This window comes from Alligator mississippiensis, chromosome 1, assembly GCF_030867095.1.
Source record: "Alligator mississippiensis isolate rAllMis1 chromosome 1, rAllMis1, whole genome shotgun sequence".
NCBI lineage: Eukaryota > Metazoa > Chordata > Crocodylia > Alligatoridae > Alligator > Alligator mississippiensis.
Window position 1 is genome coordinate 150,929,488 of NC_081824.1, and position 18,381 is coordinate 150,947,868.

Below are 18,381 nucleotides of genomic sequence, written 5' to 3' on the forward strand. Positions count from 1 at the left end.
TTCTACACATGGAAAATTATAACAACATTTATACATTTTCCATGTATAGAATCTAATTATTTGGGGTGTGATCTTAAATTCAGGGTGGTCTCAGATTCAGGTAAATATGGTTATTCTGGAGGGATATCTTAAATTTGAAATCATTTTGGATTCAGATCATTACAGTAATTATTGAATTTGAAAACCATTTAACAGTTTTCCCTTTATTCTTCCCCACACTTACCTTTTATTCATACTGACTCTTCCCTCAATCATCCCTGTCCCCCATTTCCCTATAGATGAGTTTCTCTCCTCTAAGTCTCTTCAATCATGTCAGCCCTCTAGTGTCAGTGTCCTTTTATACCTCCTCAACCCTTGGCCCCCAGCAGCTCCTTCTCCTCAACATCTCACAAAGCTTAAGAGCAATCAGTATACTTGAATCTTAGTCCTTCTTTGTACACAAGGAGCCTTTATTTTTTAATTCTTTACCTCCTCCCATAAGAGGTCTCCATATTTTTGCTTCCTTCCCACTACTGAACAGACTCTCAGCCCTCACTGATTATTTACCCCACAAGTCTCTACTCTCAGCTGTCCAAAGCATGTGAAAAGCAAGAACTGTAGTGAAATCCCCTTTGAATCCTTTGCACATGGTCAGAGGAAGAAGTAGCAAATCATTCAGTAAAGAGCTTCCTGCTGTTCAGATGCATTTAGGAAGTCACAGGATATGCAATATTAGAAAGGCTCCTACATATCAGACAGCCTTTTTATGGAGAGAAACAGCAACTGATGACAGTGATAAAAAATAAAAAACAAAACAAACAAAAAAGAACAAAAAAACCCAGAGCTATACTTTCTATAGTGCTGGAAAGTAGGTATTTTTTCCCTCTACTGAGGATATTCTAGGTTAGGTGTCTCTACCAAGCACTGCACTGTGCAGTACTGAACAACCCTGAAAGAAAAGGGCCAATTACTCCTAACTAGAAGACTGGCTATTACAATGTAGAGCTTTTGAGCATGGTGACAGAGAAAGGAATGTACAGATAAGAGTATGTGAGATGCATGAAGAAAAGAGAGGGAGGAGTTTAGCAAGGAAAACAGAAAGCATTGAGGCAAGTATGATTGAAAAAAAAAATGCTAAGAAACAATAAGGGACAGAAGCAAATAAAACTAGCAGTAGAAGATGTTGTTAAAGTACTTTGGAGTCTAGGGGAGGGATCTGAGCTATTAGCCAAGTACTAGTTAACTGGATTGAAAATCCTCAAAAAAATAAGATCTCCTCTAAGGTTTTAGACTTCATTCGTAAGCAAGTCTGATGAAAAAAATATATACACAATGTTTTCCCCATTAAGCCCGAAATAAGAAACTGCTTTACACTATATCACTACATATTACTTAGCGACTTTAGGAAAGCATATAATTTTGCTAGGCTTCATTATCAAAAGATGCTCCAGTTGCAAGCACAGTTGATAATACTTGCAACTCTCACAGGGCTCTTGAGAGATTCGATTTTTGTAAGACGTTTTTAAAACCTTAAGGCAGGGGTGTCAAACTCATCAGCCCCACAGGACAGAGTAAGGGCATGGAACCAGTCTGCAGGCCAGTTCTAGCTCCATGCATGCAGCATGCTCCTGCCTTGGGCCCACACATAGCACATAGGGCCCATCAGGAGCACACGCTGCATGGAGCACCCATCCCAGACCAGCCCTGTGCAATGGATCCAGCATACAGAGCTGGTCAATACAATGTATACAACACATACACTTCATGCCCTGGATCAGCCTCATGTGCTGTGTGCAGCATGCACTGCCTCCAGTATGTGAACAGGGCTGGTCCAGAGTATGCACTGAGAGTGGCACCCATACCAGACTGGCCCTGTGTGCTGAATCCAGCACAGGCAACCCATCTAGAGACCCAATCTGGACTGACTCAGATCCAATATTCACACCGTATGCAGTGCATACCCTAGTCCAACCATGCACCATGTGCAGTCCATACCAGATTGGCTCTGCACTCGGTATGCAGCATGTAGGCCAGTTCCAGGACATGCTGCATTGCAGCAAGCAGCACTGAGGGCTGGATGATAAAGCTCCATGCACTGAATCTGGCTGGATCTTTGACTCTCCTACCTTAAAGGAAAGATCCTTTTATAAAGAGTTAAATATCAACATCAATTAAACCCACTATGTACACAACTGGGGAGAAAGAAAATACAAAGGGAGACTTTACCTTTTCCATAGAAGAACTTTCGGTAGTAATATGCTCCAAGATCAATGTGTTCGATGATATATCGCTTCACTTTCTCCCTGTGAATTGGCTGATTTTCTCTTGGCACCTCCAGTACTGAAACACCAGCATTCGTGCAATGGGAACTTAGAGAGGACTCAAAGGAACAGCTTTCACCTGAAGAAAATGATGCTGAGTTTGCCCTAGAAAGTGCAATTCTTCTATCTCCTTCCCCACCAGTTTCATTCCTGAAGTAAGGGCAACTCAACACTAGGTCATTGCTTTTCCCATCACCCTCATCAGCATCTAGATTCTCTTTTGAATTAAGGTCTTCTTTACTTCCCAAAGGAGATTCACAATTTCCTGTCTGGCCTGCTGGCATTTGAGTTTGGGATGCAGCTGAAGCCCCAGTGGTTATATTTTTTCTTTTGCCCACATTAACTCTGGTAGCCATTGCTTCATTTATGTTAAATAAAATGCTCTGAACATCATAATGGGCAAAACACTTCTGACAGTTCCAAGAACGAATGTTTCTCTCAAGTCTTCCATCATCCAGTTCAGATGAAAATTTGAAAGTTTCATGCTCACTTTTAACAGTCCGCAGTTTTCTAAATAGAGATGTTTCTACTGCTTCTGATTTTAATCTCCTTTTGAAAGATTTATCCCTGTCCCTACCAATAAGCAGGCCACTATCCATATAATCCAATCCAGAAATCCTGACAAATTCTCCTCTGGAAATCTGTGCAGCTGCATGAAGACTTGGAGAAATTGTAGAGTCACAGTGGAAAAATTCAGGAAATCCAAATGGAGCAAGAGTTTTGTGGTCAAAGTTTTCCACTCGATATCCTCGGAGCATTGCAAAAAAATTCTCACCAGACAAACCTTGTCTATCAATTGAAGAAGTACTTCCATATTCCCTATGAAGAGCTGCTCCCGTATTTGGATTAACAGCATTCTGGTCCAATACATCCTCAGTATCAATATCACTTATGGTGACATCACTGTTGCTTCTTTGCCTTATAGGGTGAAGTCCCCTTTGGGGAGAATGGACAAAAAGATCTCCTATGGTATACTTGGCCTCTGCAAATTCCAAATCTAATTGTTCTTGTTGTCCATCACTTTGGTCATTTTGTCCATTTGGAAGTATTGATCCAACACTCTCGTAACTGGTTTGAGGTCTACTTTCCCAAGTAGCTTTACCTAACTCCTTAGAGCAATCTTTTTTAGGAGGCCACTCAGATACCCTAGCACGAACACCCATTTTAGGCATAGCAGGTGTACCATTATTTTGATTACTTTCATGTTTGCCAGAGATATTTAAAGAAGTAGGACCCATGTTACCATTCAAAACTTTAAGTTTTCTAGCAAAGTAGTCATCAGTCTCCATAATTCTTGAAGTCTCCTTGAACTTTAAGGAGGTTCTGCTGGGTTTGTGCTTATCTTCTTGCAAAGACCTTTGATCGCTCATGTCTACTCAAGGGTAAGGGAGCACCTAGTCTTACCTGAAAGACTGGTACTGCTGTTATTACATTGTCTTTTATGAAACAGAGAACTGAAGAGTAAAATACAGTTATAGTCTTAGCAGAGTACAGTTGGACCTGTCAGAGTAGCATATTTTTTAAATTTCTACCAGTATAATGGGTCCTTATAACATCTTCTTTAGTTCTGAACTGGCCACTTCTATGTGAATCTGGAAGTATTGCTTTTACCTGTAAGGGGGGAGGAAGCAGAAGCATTTTTAAATGGTTTATATCAAAGAACCATAAATCCTCAGTGTTATTTGTAAATATTAAAACACCCTAAATACCATTAGTGAGCTATATATTCTCAAAAACAATCGATCAAATGCTGACCACATTATACCCCATTACAGAAATGGAAAGGTAAATAAAACTGTCTTGATTCAAACTTCTCAGCAATAATGACATCATTCCTAGTTATAGTATTTTTAATTACCCATCTTACAAGTAGTGAATATTAAAGTTTTACAGATTATAACAAAATATCACTACAGTTAGTTTAAATCGAGGATGCATATACACCTGCCCAGTGAGTTTAAATTTGTAACAAATACACCACCATTACATTAGTCCTCTATTCTTAACCTCATTTGTGACTTCTATTCTGTCCCAATGCATGCAATGCCTTCCCAATCCCAGTTCACTGGGGTGCTTGTCTCTTCCTTCAGACATCTGAAAACTCATTTCTGTGCCATTCAATAACAGAGAGAATATGGGTGGCAGGGGGTGGGAATCAGAAGCCAGACCCTCCAACCTATTTGTTCCTGGATGTATCCAAACACATTCTGTACTTCTGTGTCCATATCCAAGAATGAAGCACTTTGGGACAGGGGCTATCTTCAACCAATGTCACAATCTCTATAAATGTAGCTGCTAAAAAATTTAATACTTCATTTGTTAAGAAAATGAAGCAGAAGCAATCTAAGTATGGGTCTCACTGGCTACATGGTACTAGGGGAGATGGAAAGAAACCAAATTTAGTCTCATTAGAAGAAAACATTCACTCAGAAAAATATCATTAATAGGACATGCTCATTTCAGCTCCTGTCCAAATTAGTGACTTGAGATTTAAAAAAAGAAGTCTGTTTCAAAATCAGGCAAGAGAAGGACCTGTACCCAGAACTCCCAAGGCCAGTTACTAAATAAGGTCTGTACAAACTGACACACACCTTGCTGGATTGAAAAAACTCGTGTTTGTCTGAACATAGATACTGATATCATTATTTGGACAAAACATGCATACAATGGTTTCAGTTTATATGCTAATGTAAAATAAAAACAAATGTTGAAACATGAACATTTACTCCAAAATGAGCTTCTCATCCTCCAGTCACCTCTCCTGGTAATGTTTAGTGGCCTGTGGAATAACCTCCCATAAATATAATTTTTTTAAAAAAACTGGAGAAGAATACTAAAAACTGTATAGTAGGGAACCATCTTGCACTCAGAACAGTTAAACAAGAAAACTTTAGAAACTATTTCCAGGCCCATCTCTACTATTTAACTTTATATAGTAGCATTTCAGTTGCATTTACTCTAAACTGCTATATTCCTTTTAATTAAAGGAGCCCAGGAATTAAAGACACGCCCACATTTTCTGACTCAATTTAAGAGAAAAAAAAAATCAAATAAAAAGGTGCATCTACAAGGGTGCAACCTTAAATGGAGCATGTAAGAGCTACAGTATTGATGAAAAATAATACTCAGTCATGCTTCTGTTCACGTATCCTCTTGCACTCAAGTCTTTTGTTGATGCTTTTAATAGGGCACCACATTTATTTTACAGTATTTAGTAAAACTTTATAGTAAATAACATATACTAATTTACAGTTTATTTAAAGTTGTATTTAAGACACAAACCATTTATCTGTTTTTAGAAGAAATATTTACTTTTAAATACGGTGTTTTAAATTCAAAGGGAATATGGCATAATGCAGATTAATCTCTGAAAGTGAATTGCAAGGATTTTGATGTAAGCAATGATATAAGTGGTACTGTAAGCTACAGAGACAGAAGCTGCCAAAAACATTAGAAAGGGTGTCTAGGCAAAAAAAGAAGGATAAATCTTAAAAGGAATATTTTTAAGAATGGCAAATTCCTTCACTGTAACAAATCTAGAAAGTGGCAGTAAAGGCCCTGCAAAATTTCCTTCAATTTTCCTAACTGGAAGATTTAAATTATTGTCACTCCTGTTTATTCTAACCGTGCAAAACAACTAGAACTTATTTGCTTTGATATTCCTTTGCTTGCTAGCCAAAGAGAATATCAAGTACTATACTACAGCACCATTTGCTGGCTTGTCTACCACAACCAAAGAACGGTAGCTCAGCTGGTAAGTGTTAATTCGGTCATAAAATTTGAGCCACCAGGATGTTAGAACATCCTTCAGTTCTTCTTAATGGTTTAACGATGACTCTGTAGAGACTGGAGTCTTGGGGTATGCTCATCCATTTGGAGCCATATCCTATGCTTTTCCCCCCACTGTGAAAGACAAGATTAAGGATGAAGCAAGACTACCTGTTATTTGCTCCCACAGTAGCTTTTCTTACTTGAGAAAAAAAAAGGAGGCAACATAATGCTCTTTTGAGATGCTGAAAATACAGATAATATGCAGTTACAGCAGTTTAGCACAGCAAGGGTAAATTGAACTGAACATATGACATTTTCCCATAGTTCAGTGAAGTTGGGGAGAGGTAAAAGGATGACAGAGTGGAAGTGTCTTTTCCCCCCACATTTATTGTAATAAGAACACATCTACAGAAGTGAGATTTAATTTAAGCCTTAAGAGAGACTTTAAAGGGTTTCCTGCCTGTCTTGATACAGCAAGAGTAAAACCCATTATATAGACCTAAATTAATTAACAACACTTAGAGTTAAAATCATGTTATTATAAAAACTGTTTTAATCTGGCTGTATAATGTGTGTGTGTGGGGGGGGGGGGGGGAGCAGTAAAAAAACCCACTTTACAAGCCTGCTATTAAATTACTTATGAATTCCCTAAACAAACATAGGTACATACAGTATTTGATAGTTGAAAGAAAAGAGGAAGGAGGAATTTGTCCCTGCTGGTCCCTGTATGTGGAGTTAAGTGCTCACTCCTCTCCTGTTGCACAAGGAGCTACGGATAGGCGTGTCCATGTCCAAAAAGGTAAGTGTCATGGTTTCCCCTGCTCACGGGGGAGCTAAGTGCTTGTTCGTCCTTCCCCTGCTTGCCCCACAATGGCCAGCTAAAGTATCTGAATAATGCTTTGAGCTGAAGCTGTTTAACATCTCTCTGAAAAAACATTTTATTTTGCTTGCTAAAAATATAATGGATGTATATCTAAAAATTTCAGGAACAAAATACTGTTATAGAGAATCAACATACAAAAAGAACTTCATATGAATTAGAGTAATATAAACAACTAAAATGAGCATCTTAAATGATCCTTCATAATATTCAAAGAGTATTCTTCAGATATTGATATGAATAATGGTAGAGGATCTTTTGAGATAAAAGCAATGAAATAAGAGGAAGCCAGGTTTATCATATCCCTCTACCTATTATGGATTTTGTAACCATTTGCACAGTATTCAGAACAAAGAAGGATCAATTTTTGCATATCTGGAAAGATATTGCACTGTACTTTTGCCATGAAGATTAATTATATTTCCTTTGAAATGATGTTAACCTATGCTTCTTCACACAATATGGATGTGGCATATCCATCCACAGAAAGAAACTGCAGACTACTTAAAGACCACTAGTCTACACAACCTATTCTTATGAAGGGTCTCTCAAGTATTTTAGAACATTTATATTAAGCCAGAAAAAGATACCTTGTAATAATTCAATATTTCCCCTCACCCAAATAAAGATAGGGGAGCATAAACAGCTATACCATATAGGATCAATAGGCCATTTCATTCAGAATCCTGTCAGACAGTGGCCAGTGCATATCCAATAGAATGGTACAGTTTTCCATCCCAATGCTAGTTTTGTAATAAAATACCTGTGTGGAAGATGTCCACAAAAGTCTAGAATTTTTCCTATACCATGTTGGGTTATTGGTCAGTTTATGTCCTCAAACATAAGGGTTTACCTGTCTATTAAAACACTACTAATGGCTATCATCCTAAACATAACTAGGTATGTTGTCATGATATACAGAAACAAATAATTTTAAAAAGCCTGTTTAGTCTTTTCTACCCAACTTCTACATAGTAATTATGTACCATGTAAAAAAAAAAAAAAAAAAAAAAAAAAAAAAAAAAAAAAGGAATTCTTTTAATGTATCATTTCATATTTTTATGTTCAAATTCCATTCTTTGGTCTATTTCAATAAAATGAACTGGCTGTTCCCATTTACCCTTTTTTGACATATTATCCTGTCCTTTTTATTTATGTCCTCTGTAACAACATATCCCATTCCTCCACTCTTCTGAATTCTACCTCCCTACTTAAAATATAAGGTCTCTGAAGGAGGTGCGGAAGGGGGAGGAGGACAGCCTTTTTTGCTGGTAGCGTGGTGATTTTGCATAAAAAGTTGTTGGGAGGCAGTCTCTAGATGTTTCTGTAATACAAATCATCATGATCATCCTCCGTTTCCCAATTTTAACATCTAAACTTGCAAGAACTTTTTAAAGGTGCTTACCAGAACAGGGCACACTACTTGGACGGAGGGTCTACTGTTCGTTTTTATAAAACAGAATTATAATCTCTTCAACAGTTTCCACTGTATTCTTTACATACCCAAACATTGTTCTCTTTTTTACTCACAGTGAACAACAATCAAAATATTTTCACTGAGCCACCCACAGCAATTTCAGGATTTCTCCTGACTGGATATCTCAAAACATTTAATATCTAGCGATGTATATTGTAGTCCAAATTCTTGCATCCAGAATGGAACACCTTGCATTTAACCCCACATAATTTCAGGTACTGTTACATACTGATCTTCCTTAATCCTCTCTAGTCTTGACTATTCTAATTAAATTGGACTATATGCAAATTTGCTACTCTCTATTCAAGGATGTTTTAACATAAGCTTTCTTAAAAAGATCCTATTTATAGATTCATAGACATTGGGGCTGGAAGAGACCTCGCAATATCATTGGGTCCAGCTCCCTGGCCAAGGCGCAAGAAGTCAGCTAGGGTCAAAGGAACGCAGCAAGACTGGACCCTTTCAAGAAACATTTGGATGCCTGAGTAGGTGCTTGCACCAACTCTGGGGTAAATCTATTCCAGGCCTGGGGGACTTGGACAGTAAATAAGTTCTTCCTTACAGTTTCATAGTTGGTAAGGTCAGAAGGGACCTGAGCAGATCATCAAGTCCGACCCCCTGCCATGGCAGGAAAAAGTACTGGGGCCAAACAACCCCAGCAAGGTGTTCACCTAACCTCCTCTTAAAGACCCCCAGGGTAGAAGCCAACACCACTTCTCTTGGAAGTTGGTTCCAGGTCCTAGCCGCCCTGACTGTGAAGTAGCGCCTCCTGATATCTAGCCTGAATCTACCCTCTGCCAGCTTGTGACCATTATTTCTAGTCACTCCTGGTAGTTCTCAGGGGAACAGAGACTCCCCCATTGCCTGCTGGTTCTCTCTGACTAGTTTGTAACAGGCCACTAGATGCCCTCTCAGCCTTCCCTTGTGGAGGCTGAACAGGTTCAGGTCCCTTAGCCTCTCCTCGTAGGGCCCGCCCTGCTGTCCCCTGATCATGCGGGTGGCCCTCTTCTGGACCCTCTCCATGTTGCCCACATCCCCCCACATCATAGTGTCATCAGCAAATTTGAATAGGGTGCTTTTTACCCCCTCGTTCAAGTCACTGATGAAGATGTTGAACAGCGCGGGTCTGAGGACCAAGCCCTGGGGGACCCCACTGCCCACATCCCTCCAGGTCGAATAAGACCCATCCACCACCACTCTCTGGGTGCAGCCCTCCAGCCAGTTAGTGACCCTTTTGACTGTGTAGGTGTCAATGCCACAGTCCCCTAGTTTTTTAATGAGAATGGGGAGGGAGACAGTGTCGAAGGCCTTCCTGAAGTCCAGAAAGACTACGTCCACTGCTACACCTGCGTCTAAGGCTTTTGTGACCTGGTCATAGAAGGCCACCAGGTTGGTCTGACAGGACCTGCCTCTAATGAACCCATGTTGGTTGCCCCTAAGCATAACCTCCCCTGCTGGCCCCTCGTGGACATGCGCCAGGATAATTCTCTCAAAAAGCTTACCCAGGATCGAGGTAAGACTAATTGGCCTATAGTTTTCTGGGTCCTCCTTCCTCCCTTTTTTGAAAATGGGAACCACATTAGCCCTTTTCCAGTCCTCTGGCACCACACCAGATCACCACGAGTGCTCGTAAAGCCGTGCCAGGGGTCCCGCAATGACCTCTGCTAATTCCCTCAGCACTCTGGGGTGCTGATCGTCAGGACCAAAGCAAGACGATCCCCGAACGAGGCAAAAAAGGGAAAGGGGCCAGGAGGCTTCCATGGCTGACCAGAGAAATCCAGGGCAGCCTAAGGGCCAAAAGGGGAGCACATAAAAAGTAGAAACAGGGTGAGATCACTAAAGATGAATACACCTCCTCTGCTCATGCTTGTAGGGAGGCAGTTAGGCGGGCCAAAGCTACCATGGAGCTGAGGATGGCAACCCAAGTAAAAGACAACAAGAAATTGTTTTTTTAGATGTATTGGGAGTAAAAGGAAGGCCCAGGGAGAAATAGGACCCCTGCTAAATGGGCAGAAACAATTGGTGACAGACAGGGGGGACAAGGCCGAACTCCTCAACGGGTTCTTTGCCTCAGTGTTCCTAAGTGAGGGGCACGACAAGTCTCTCACTGGGGTTGTAGAGAGGCAGCAGCAAGGCGCCAGACTTCCATACGTAGATCCTGAGGTGGTGCTGAGTCACTTGGAAGAACTGGATGCCTTTAAGTCGGCAGGCCCGGATGAGCTCCATCCGAGGGTGCTGAAGGCACTGGCCGATATCGTTGCAGAGCCACTGGCGGGAATATTCGAACGCTCGTGGTGCACGGGCCAAGTCCCGGAGGACTGGAAAAGGGCTAACGTGGTCCCCATTTTCAAAAAGGGGAGGAAGGAGGACCCAGGCAACTATAGGCCAGTCAGTCTCACCTCCATCCTTGGTAAAGTCTTTGAAAAAATTATCAAGGCTCACATTTGTGAGAGCCCTGCAGGGCAAATTATGCTGAGGGGAAACCAGCATGGGTTTGTGGCGGGCAGATCGTGCCTGACCAATCTAGTCTCTTTCTATGACCAGGTTACGAAACGCCTGGACACAGGAGGAGGGGTGGATGTTGTATACTTAGACTTCAGGAAGGCCTTCGATACGGTATCCCACCCCATACTGGTGAATAAGTTAAGAGGCTGTGACTTGGATGACTACACAGTCCGGTGGGTGGCGAATTGGCTAGAGGGTCGCACCCAGAGAGTCGTGGTGGATGGGTCGGTCCTGGAAGGGTGTGGGCAGTGGGGTCCCGCAGGGCTCGGTCCTTGGACCAATACTCTTTAATGTCTTCATCAGTGACTTGGACGAGGGAGTCAAATGTACTCTGTCCAAGTTTGCAGATGACACAAAGCTATGGGGAGAAGTGGACACGCCGGAGGGCAGGGAACAGCTGCAGGCAGACCTGGATAGGTTGCACAAGTGGGCAGAAAACAACAGGATGCAGTTCAACAAGGAGAAATGCAAAGTGCTGCACCTAGGGAGGAAAAATGTCCAGCACACCTACAGCCTAGGGAATGACCTGCTGGGTGGCACAGAGGTGGAAAGGGATCTTGGAGTCCTAGTGGACTCCAAGATGAACATGAGCCGGCAGTGTGACGAAGCCATCAGAAAAGCCAATGGCACTTTATCGTGCATCAGCAGATGCATGACGAATAGGTCCCAAGGAGGTGATACTTCCCCTCTATAGGGCGCTGGTCAGACCGCAGTTGGAGTACTGCATGCAATTCTGGACGCCGCACTTCAAGAAGGATGCGGATAACCTGGAGAGGGTACAGAGAAGGGCAACTCGTATGGTCAAGGGCCTGCAGACCAAGCCCTACGAGGAGAGACTAGAGAAACTAGACCTTTGCAGCCTCCGCAAGAGAAGGTTGAGAGGCAACCTTGTGGCTGCCTATAAGTTCATCACGGGGGCACAGAAGGGAATTGGTGAGTATTTATTCACCAAGGCGCCCCCGGGGGTCACAAGAAACAATGGCCACAAGCTAGCAGAGAGCAGATTTAGACTGGACATTAGGAAGACCTTCTTCACAGTTCGAGTGGCCAAGGTCTGGAATGGGCTCCCAAGGGAGGTGGTGCTCTCCCCTACCCTGGGGGTCTTCAAGAGGAGGTTAGATGAGTATCTAGCTGGGGTCATCTAGACCCAGCACTCTTTCCTGCCTATGCAGGGGGTCGGACTCGATGATCTATTGAGGTCCCTTCCGACCCTAACATCTACGAATCTATGAATTTAAATACGTCCAGTCCCTCCAGAAGTTCCCTGACTAGATCCTCACTTACCCTAAGCCTGGGTGCGCCTCCCCCGGGACCTGAGGGGGTCCCGGCAGATGGGCTGATCTGGTCCCTGCTCAGGAAAACGGAGGCAAAGAAATCGTTAAATAGGTTAGACTTGTTGACAGATGCGACAACCAGATTTCCTAGCATGTCTTGCAGAGGCCCCACGTTACCCAGTACCTTCTTTTTGCCCCATATGTATTTAAAAAGGAATTCTTTTTTCCTTGATCTGGGTAGCTAGTCCCAGTTCCATCTCTGCCTTGGCCTTCCTGACCACCCCCCTGCAGCCCTGAGCAACCGAAGTATAGTCCTCCCATATGTCCAGCCTAAAACGGTCTTCCAGGAATTTGTGACCATCTGTTCATCAGGGCACCCCAAAGGAAAACAAGGTCCAATATTCTTCCAGTTCCTGGTGCACACCACTTATATACTTATAGGTTGCCATCAAGTCAACCTCTTCAGTTCCTACGGGCTGAAGAGTCTCACCCTCTCTTCATAAGGCCTGTTCTCTTGTCCTCTGATCATGCCTGTGGCTCTCCTCTGGACTCTTTCAAGCTTCCAAGCTTCTCCACATCCTTTCTGAATTGTGGAGCCCAGAATTGGATGCAATACTTCAAGTGCGGCCTCACCTCTATTAAGAGGCATTTCAGAGCCATCACCAAGGATACAGATTTTCTACTGGCCATGAAAAAGTTAAGATTTTCTCCTTTAAAGTAGAAAAACCTGTGATTTTCTCCTTTAGAAGGAAAAAAATGCAGGAAACAGCAGGTTTCCCCTTGCAGGCTGGAACTGCTTCAGGCTGGGAGAAGAGGAAGGAGAGCAATCAGGAAGTGGGTGCCATGTGCATGTACACACTTGCACATGGCAGCCAAGCATCCTGGAGAGCAGTTTCTGCAGCTCCCCACAGGTAAATATTGGGGGGGGGGGGGCAGAATGAAGCCCCCACAGTGAGAAAAGGAGTGGGCCAGGGCTGGGAGAGCTGCCCAGCCAAGGTGGTATGTGCAGCCTGGGTGGGAATGTATGGCTACGGGGGTCCACCTGGGGAAATGGAAGCAAACCACAGGCAGCTCATCCAGAAGGCAGCAGAAGGGGCTGGGGGGAAGCTCCCCCACTGCGCACAATCCCAGGGAGGGAGGGATGGGGGGCCGTGGCCCTAGCCCTGGCAGCTGGGGGCTTCTCTTCAGCAGGAGGCTGCAGGTCATGAGTGAGGGGCACCAACAAGGCTGGGGAGGGTTGCGGGCTGGGAATGAGGGGCACCTGGTGGGGGAGAGAGTGGAGGGCTATGGGTTAGGAGTGAGAGACACCAACAGGGATGGGGGCTACAGGTCAGGAGCAAGGGGTACTAGTAGACCTGGGAGGATGGGAGGCTGTGGCTTGGGAGTGAGGGGCAACAGTGGGGCAGGGCACCAGCATATCAGGGCTGCTCAACACCATGAAGTGGGAGGCGGGGTGGGGTGGGGCGGGGTGTGGAACAGCTGCTGCTGGACCTGCATCCTGGTGAGCAAAGGGGGCAGGGACAGCTCTGATTTTCTATGACCAAAAATACCCATCAAAATGCCAAAACATAAAGGTATTTAGAATTTATTGTATGATAATAATTGAGGCACTGGTAGGCTTCTGAATTGCTTAAAGATTATACATAAAACATTGTGTTCAACTGATACCTATACACATATATATAGATGTCAATATCTGTATCTAGGTATCAGTTGAACACAATACAGACACACACCTATAGTGGCATTTCATTTTAAATCATGGAAAAACATGGATTTGGGGGGGAGTTAATCAGAGAATTTGGGATTTTATCAGAGACCCTGCTAGTTTTTAAACAGAGAAAACCTGGCCACCACCTTTTTTTTTTTTAATCTCAAAATTCCTTTGGGTGGCTGAGTTCTCCTAATTATTTTACATAATCCTTGTGGTTTTACTACTGGTTGCTTGTGCTTAAATATTAGTTATTCCATAAATTCATGATACAGGAACACCAAGAATGCTTTGTTTTGGAAGTGGGTCAGATGAGTAAGTTAACCTCCTAGTATGTTACTGTTCCTTTTCTTTACACATACTGTTCATACTCTCCTTTGTTGTGTTCATCTCCCATAAAAAGAAGAAGCTTAAAAAAATTGCTTGCATGCATACACCTCACCTACTGCGATTGTGGCACTACCTTACTCAGTTGTTCTCAACAAGTGTGCCATGAACTTCTCTTGGGGATGCTGCAGGGTGCAAGGAGATAAACTCATCTCAACTCACATTTGTCTCTGCTAGTCCCCATGTATGGAGTTAAGTGCTCACTCCTCTCCTGTTATACAAGGAGCTAAGCATATGCGTGTCTATGTCCAAAAAGATAAATGTAAATGTCATGGTTTCCCCTGCTCACTGGGGGGGCGGGGGCGGCGGCAGCAGTGGGAAGGCACTAAGTGCTTGTTCCTCCTTCCCCTGCTTGCCCCAATCTGCCAGGAGTTAAGGTTGGAACAAATCAGATACTAAATTGGGGTGGTTCAATTCACAAGAGTTATAGAGGGGTGCGGGATGCCTAAAAAACACTGATCTACCTACTACTGACTGCTTTTATTTGAACTAATAGACATTAAATTGAACAAACCGTATGTCCTCCAAAGAATACTGCCGATACAAATCAACATGTATAATGTCTCTTTCCTCAGACCTAATCATCTCTCTTCCTCATACACACATCATCTTCTGAGTAGTTTCCTTGATTTTCCCTTCTTCTCACCTTTGACTAAGTTTTAGAGCCCCTGCCAAACAGTCAAAAGATAAAAACTAAATGCCTACCCATCTGCTGTGCTCTGCCAATCCTTCCCATTAGGACTGCTGGATGTTATGCAAATAACTTAAGTTCCTTCCACAGAACTACAAAGACTTCCTTCTGAGCTCAATACAGCAGCTGGTTTGTTAGCCACAGTTTCAGTTCTTTAAAGTGGAACGTTTCCAAGTTTCCTAGGGACCTGGATATATGCCCACAATGGTCCCGTGCCAGTAACACAGCAATGAATAAAAACTGTACTATTGGTCTATCCTGTCAAAAGGAGGCTGTTTAGTAACCCTGCCTCATGTCAGCCTCGATGGACAGAAATGAATTATCCAAGGGGCTTTTCTGTGATCATTCTGTTGATCAAGAAAATGGAAATCTGCCCGTATTACTATGTAATTTTAGCATCTTAAAGGAATGCATAATTTTGATAAAAGCATTAATCTTTGCACTACTTATCAAGATTAAAATTCTGTAAACCACAGGTCTCAGCCTCTGTTAATCTCAAAAAATAGGAAACAATATAAGCAAGAATAACAAGCCAAAACTGATAACAGACATTTGATTTGCATGTGACTGATTTTACACAGTGATATGTATGTGTATCAGTCAAAAGAGTAACAGGAGTTTTAGTTTATTTCTAGTCTGCAAGGAATAATATTTAAAGTAATATATTTATAGTGCAATTTTCCAGTGTTGTAGTGCATCAGCTGCTTCATGGGAAATTCAAATTTGGAAGTAACTATAGTTTGTGACCCATGCTTCCAAGCCCAATGGAAGCAGGGGTGTGTAAAGGAAATCAGCAAGATGGTCATAGGCTACCTTTCCTTTCAGAAACTCTATAGCGATGATACAAAGAACAACACTAATTCTTCCACTGAAGCTCAGGCTACCATATTTAACCTTCTAAAATAAGATATTTTTTGAACAGATGCTCCTGTTACATGGAAAATAAAAAACACCAATAACTTGATAATTTTATAGGCAAAGTCTAAATTAAATTATTTCCATTTGTTGCTTCTGCTATTTTTTTTTAATAACCGATACTAGGAAAATGTACATGGAAATAACTTGTTGCTGGAATTCATCTATTTCTACTGCCTAGTCATTAAAACCAGAGGCCAGAAGTTTCTATGTTGGGAACTTCCTAAATCCAAATTGTCTGATTTTTCAGAAGCAAATTGTAGATTAGATTGCAAGTGCTCAGTGCTTCTGAAAACCAGGACACTTATTTAGGTATCCAAACCTAAGGATTTAGGCGTCTAACTCTTCCAACTTGGCTTTGTAATTCTGACCATAATTGACTATGAAATCACACACCTCTCTATAGCAGTGGATTGTGATGTCACAGGAAATTACTACCCAAAGTGTGGAGCATGTAAAACATTGCAAGGAGCTTATTTTCATACAAATATCCCTAGAAAATACAACATTTAAGAGTAATTCTCTTTAAACAAAATGTTTTGCAAAGTTTTCCATGAGATGTCAGTGAATCTTTAAGGCTAACACAAACTATAACTGAACCACTTACCCAGACCGCAGCTGCAGAGAAATAGATGGGAAATAGTACAATGTACAAATTACAAGTCCAGTTTATGAAAAAATGGCTTAAATTATACATCAGATTTACAATAAAACTGTAACTACAGTAAAAATGGTTACTTTTCATACCAATCCTTCAGATTCATAATTAATATGCAAATTTTGGCAGGTAGCAGATAAAAATGGGATAAAACCCTCATTTTGATTAAAAGGAATGAGTTGCATGAGTTTCGGTATATTGAATATTTGCTGTACACTTACTCATCTGTGCTCTATTTCTTCATGTTTACGGTCTTTGGTTGCAAGTGAACTGTAAGGCAGAAAATGAAAAAAGCTTGCTGAAATCATAACATTACTAGAAAATATTTACAAGTTAGTTTATTATTCCAGTAAATACATTAAACCAAAGCTTAAATGATTTGAAAGAGTTTTAATTAAGCAACTATGATTATACACTACAGGCAGGATTCATCACACTGGTGTAAATCAGTATCAATTCCTTTCATGTCAGTGCAGTTACGTTAATACAAAGCAGATGTAAACGAGCAGAAAAAAATGAGAAAGTTTGCACTTTTGAAAGAGACAGGACTGTCACTAAAGACCTAAAATTAAAAAACAAAACACAAAAAACACTTAGATTTCCTTCTTAAAAAGGCACTTATATACTAGATTCCTTGACTGCTGAAGAACCCAGACAAGAAACTGATTAGCAAGTCCCACCTGCCAAGTATTATGATCATCCCTATTATTCAAAGATTCATTATAAATAAATATGAAAGGGACACAAGAATACAGTTCAAAACTATCTCATTTGTTATGCTTTGCAAAGATAACAAAAGGGTACCCCCATCTTACTCTTGGCACTTATTGATGGAGACTTTTTTTTTTCCCCCCTATACCATCGTTATCCCTGAATAATCTTAAATCCTGTAGCTCGATACCAATCACTTTTTAAAAATCACGCAGCTGGCATGACCCTGATGCTGAATATCGATAATAAACAGTAAAAAAGAAGATTATTTTGAAATCTGAAAATATGAGCTTGCTAGTACTTTTTTCTTAAAATGCTGACACCAATTCTTGATTTTGATTGGTACAAGCTTTGGCATTTGGGTATTTCAAGACTGATTGGATTTCCAGAATAAAACTAGACATCCTACTGTTCTTACAGCTCTGTCAAAAAGCAGTATGGTTATGTTATCAATGTAAAGATTGATTAAACAATTGGAGTTGAGATTATGGCACAAATCAAGTTGGACAACATGGATTGGTAGAAGTCCCACCTTCAGTTAGGTCACTCGTTCACCTAAAGAACTGCAATTCAGCTAGGCACACTTACAGAAGTTAAGAAAAACGTACAATATACAGAGATTGAAAGAAAAAGGAAAACAGTCTAAAATGAAATTCATTTATTTTCTGGAACTTTTTCCTGGAAACCAAAAAGATTCGAGCACTGAATATTTCCTTTTAAGGCAAGAAAAGGAGGGGGAAAATACCCATTTCTTCTAGATTATTATTAACCAATACAGTTTTCTTCAGAAATTAAGCCTCTGAATCCTGGCAAACGAAGGTTACTCGTCTGTAGCTTAGAGTTTAAGGTATGAGGACAGTACAGCCTGAGACAGTGAACTAAGTAGCAGTACCTATGGGACTACTCATGTCATTCTATGGTATACTGCCTCCCTTCTCTTGAGCCTAAATGTTTTGACGGTGGGAAGACAAAGGCTGCATGCAAACATTTATTTCTAGCAGCGGAGTTTCCACTGCTAGAAATGATTAAGGGAAAGGAAGTAGTACAAACATTTAATTTGCAACCACCTCCTCTCTCCTGCTCCTTCCCAAGACTGGGATG

General features: G+C 41.5%; 1 protein-coding gene across 9 annotated transcripts in view; it reads right to left on the bottom strand.

Moving 5' to 3' along the window:
• Positions 1 to 18,381, bottom strand: part of SIPA1L2 (signal induced proliferation associated 1 like 2) — a 252,417-nt gene that overhangs the window by 132,355 nt on the left and 101,681 nt on the right. For all 9 annotated transcript variants that reach the window (XM_059715456.1, XM_059715435.1, XM_059715454.1 and 6 more), the window contains exons 3-4: positions 16,791 to 16,839; positions 2,206 to 3,911 (exon numbers count right to left, since the gene is read on the bottom strand). In XM_059715456.1, the coding sequence (XP_059571439.1) occupies positions 2,206 to 3,670 (1,465 nt within the window). In that variant the 5' untranslated portion in view covers positions 3,671 to 3,911; positions 16,791 to 16,839. The remainder of the gene's footprint in view (positions 1 to 2,205; positions 3,912 to 16,790; positions 16,840 to 18,381) is intronic.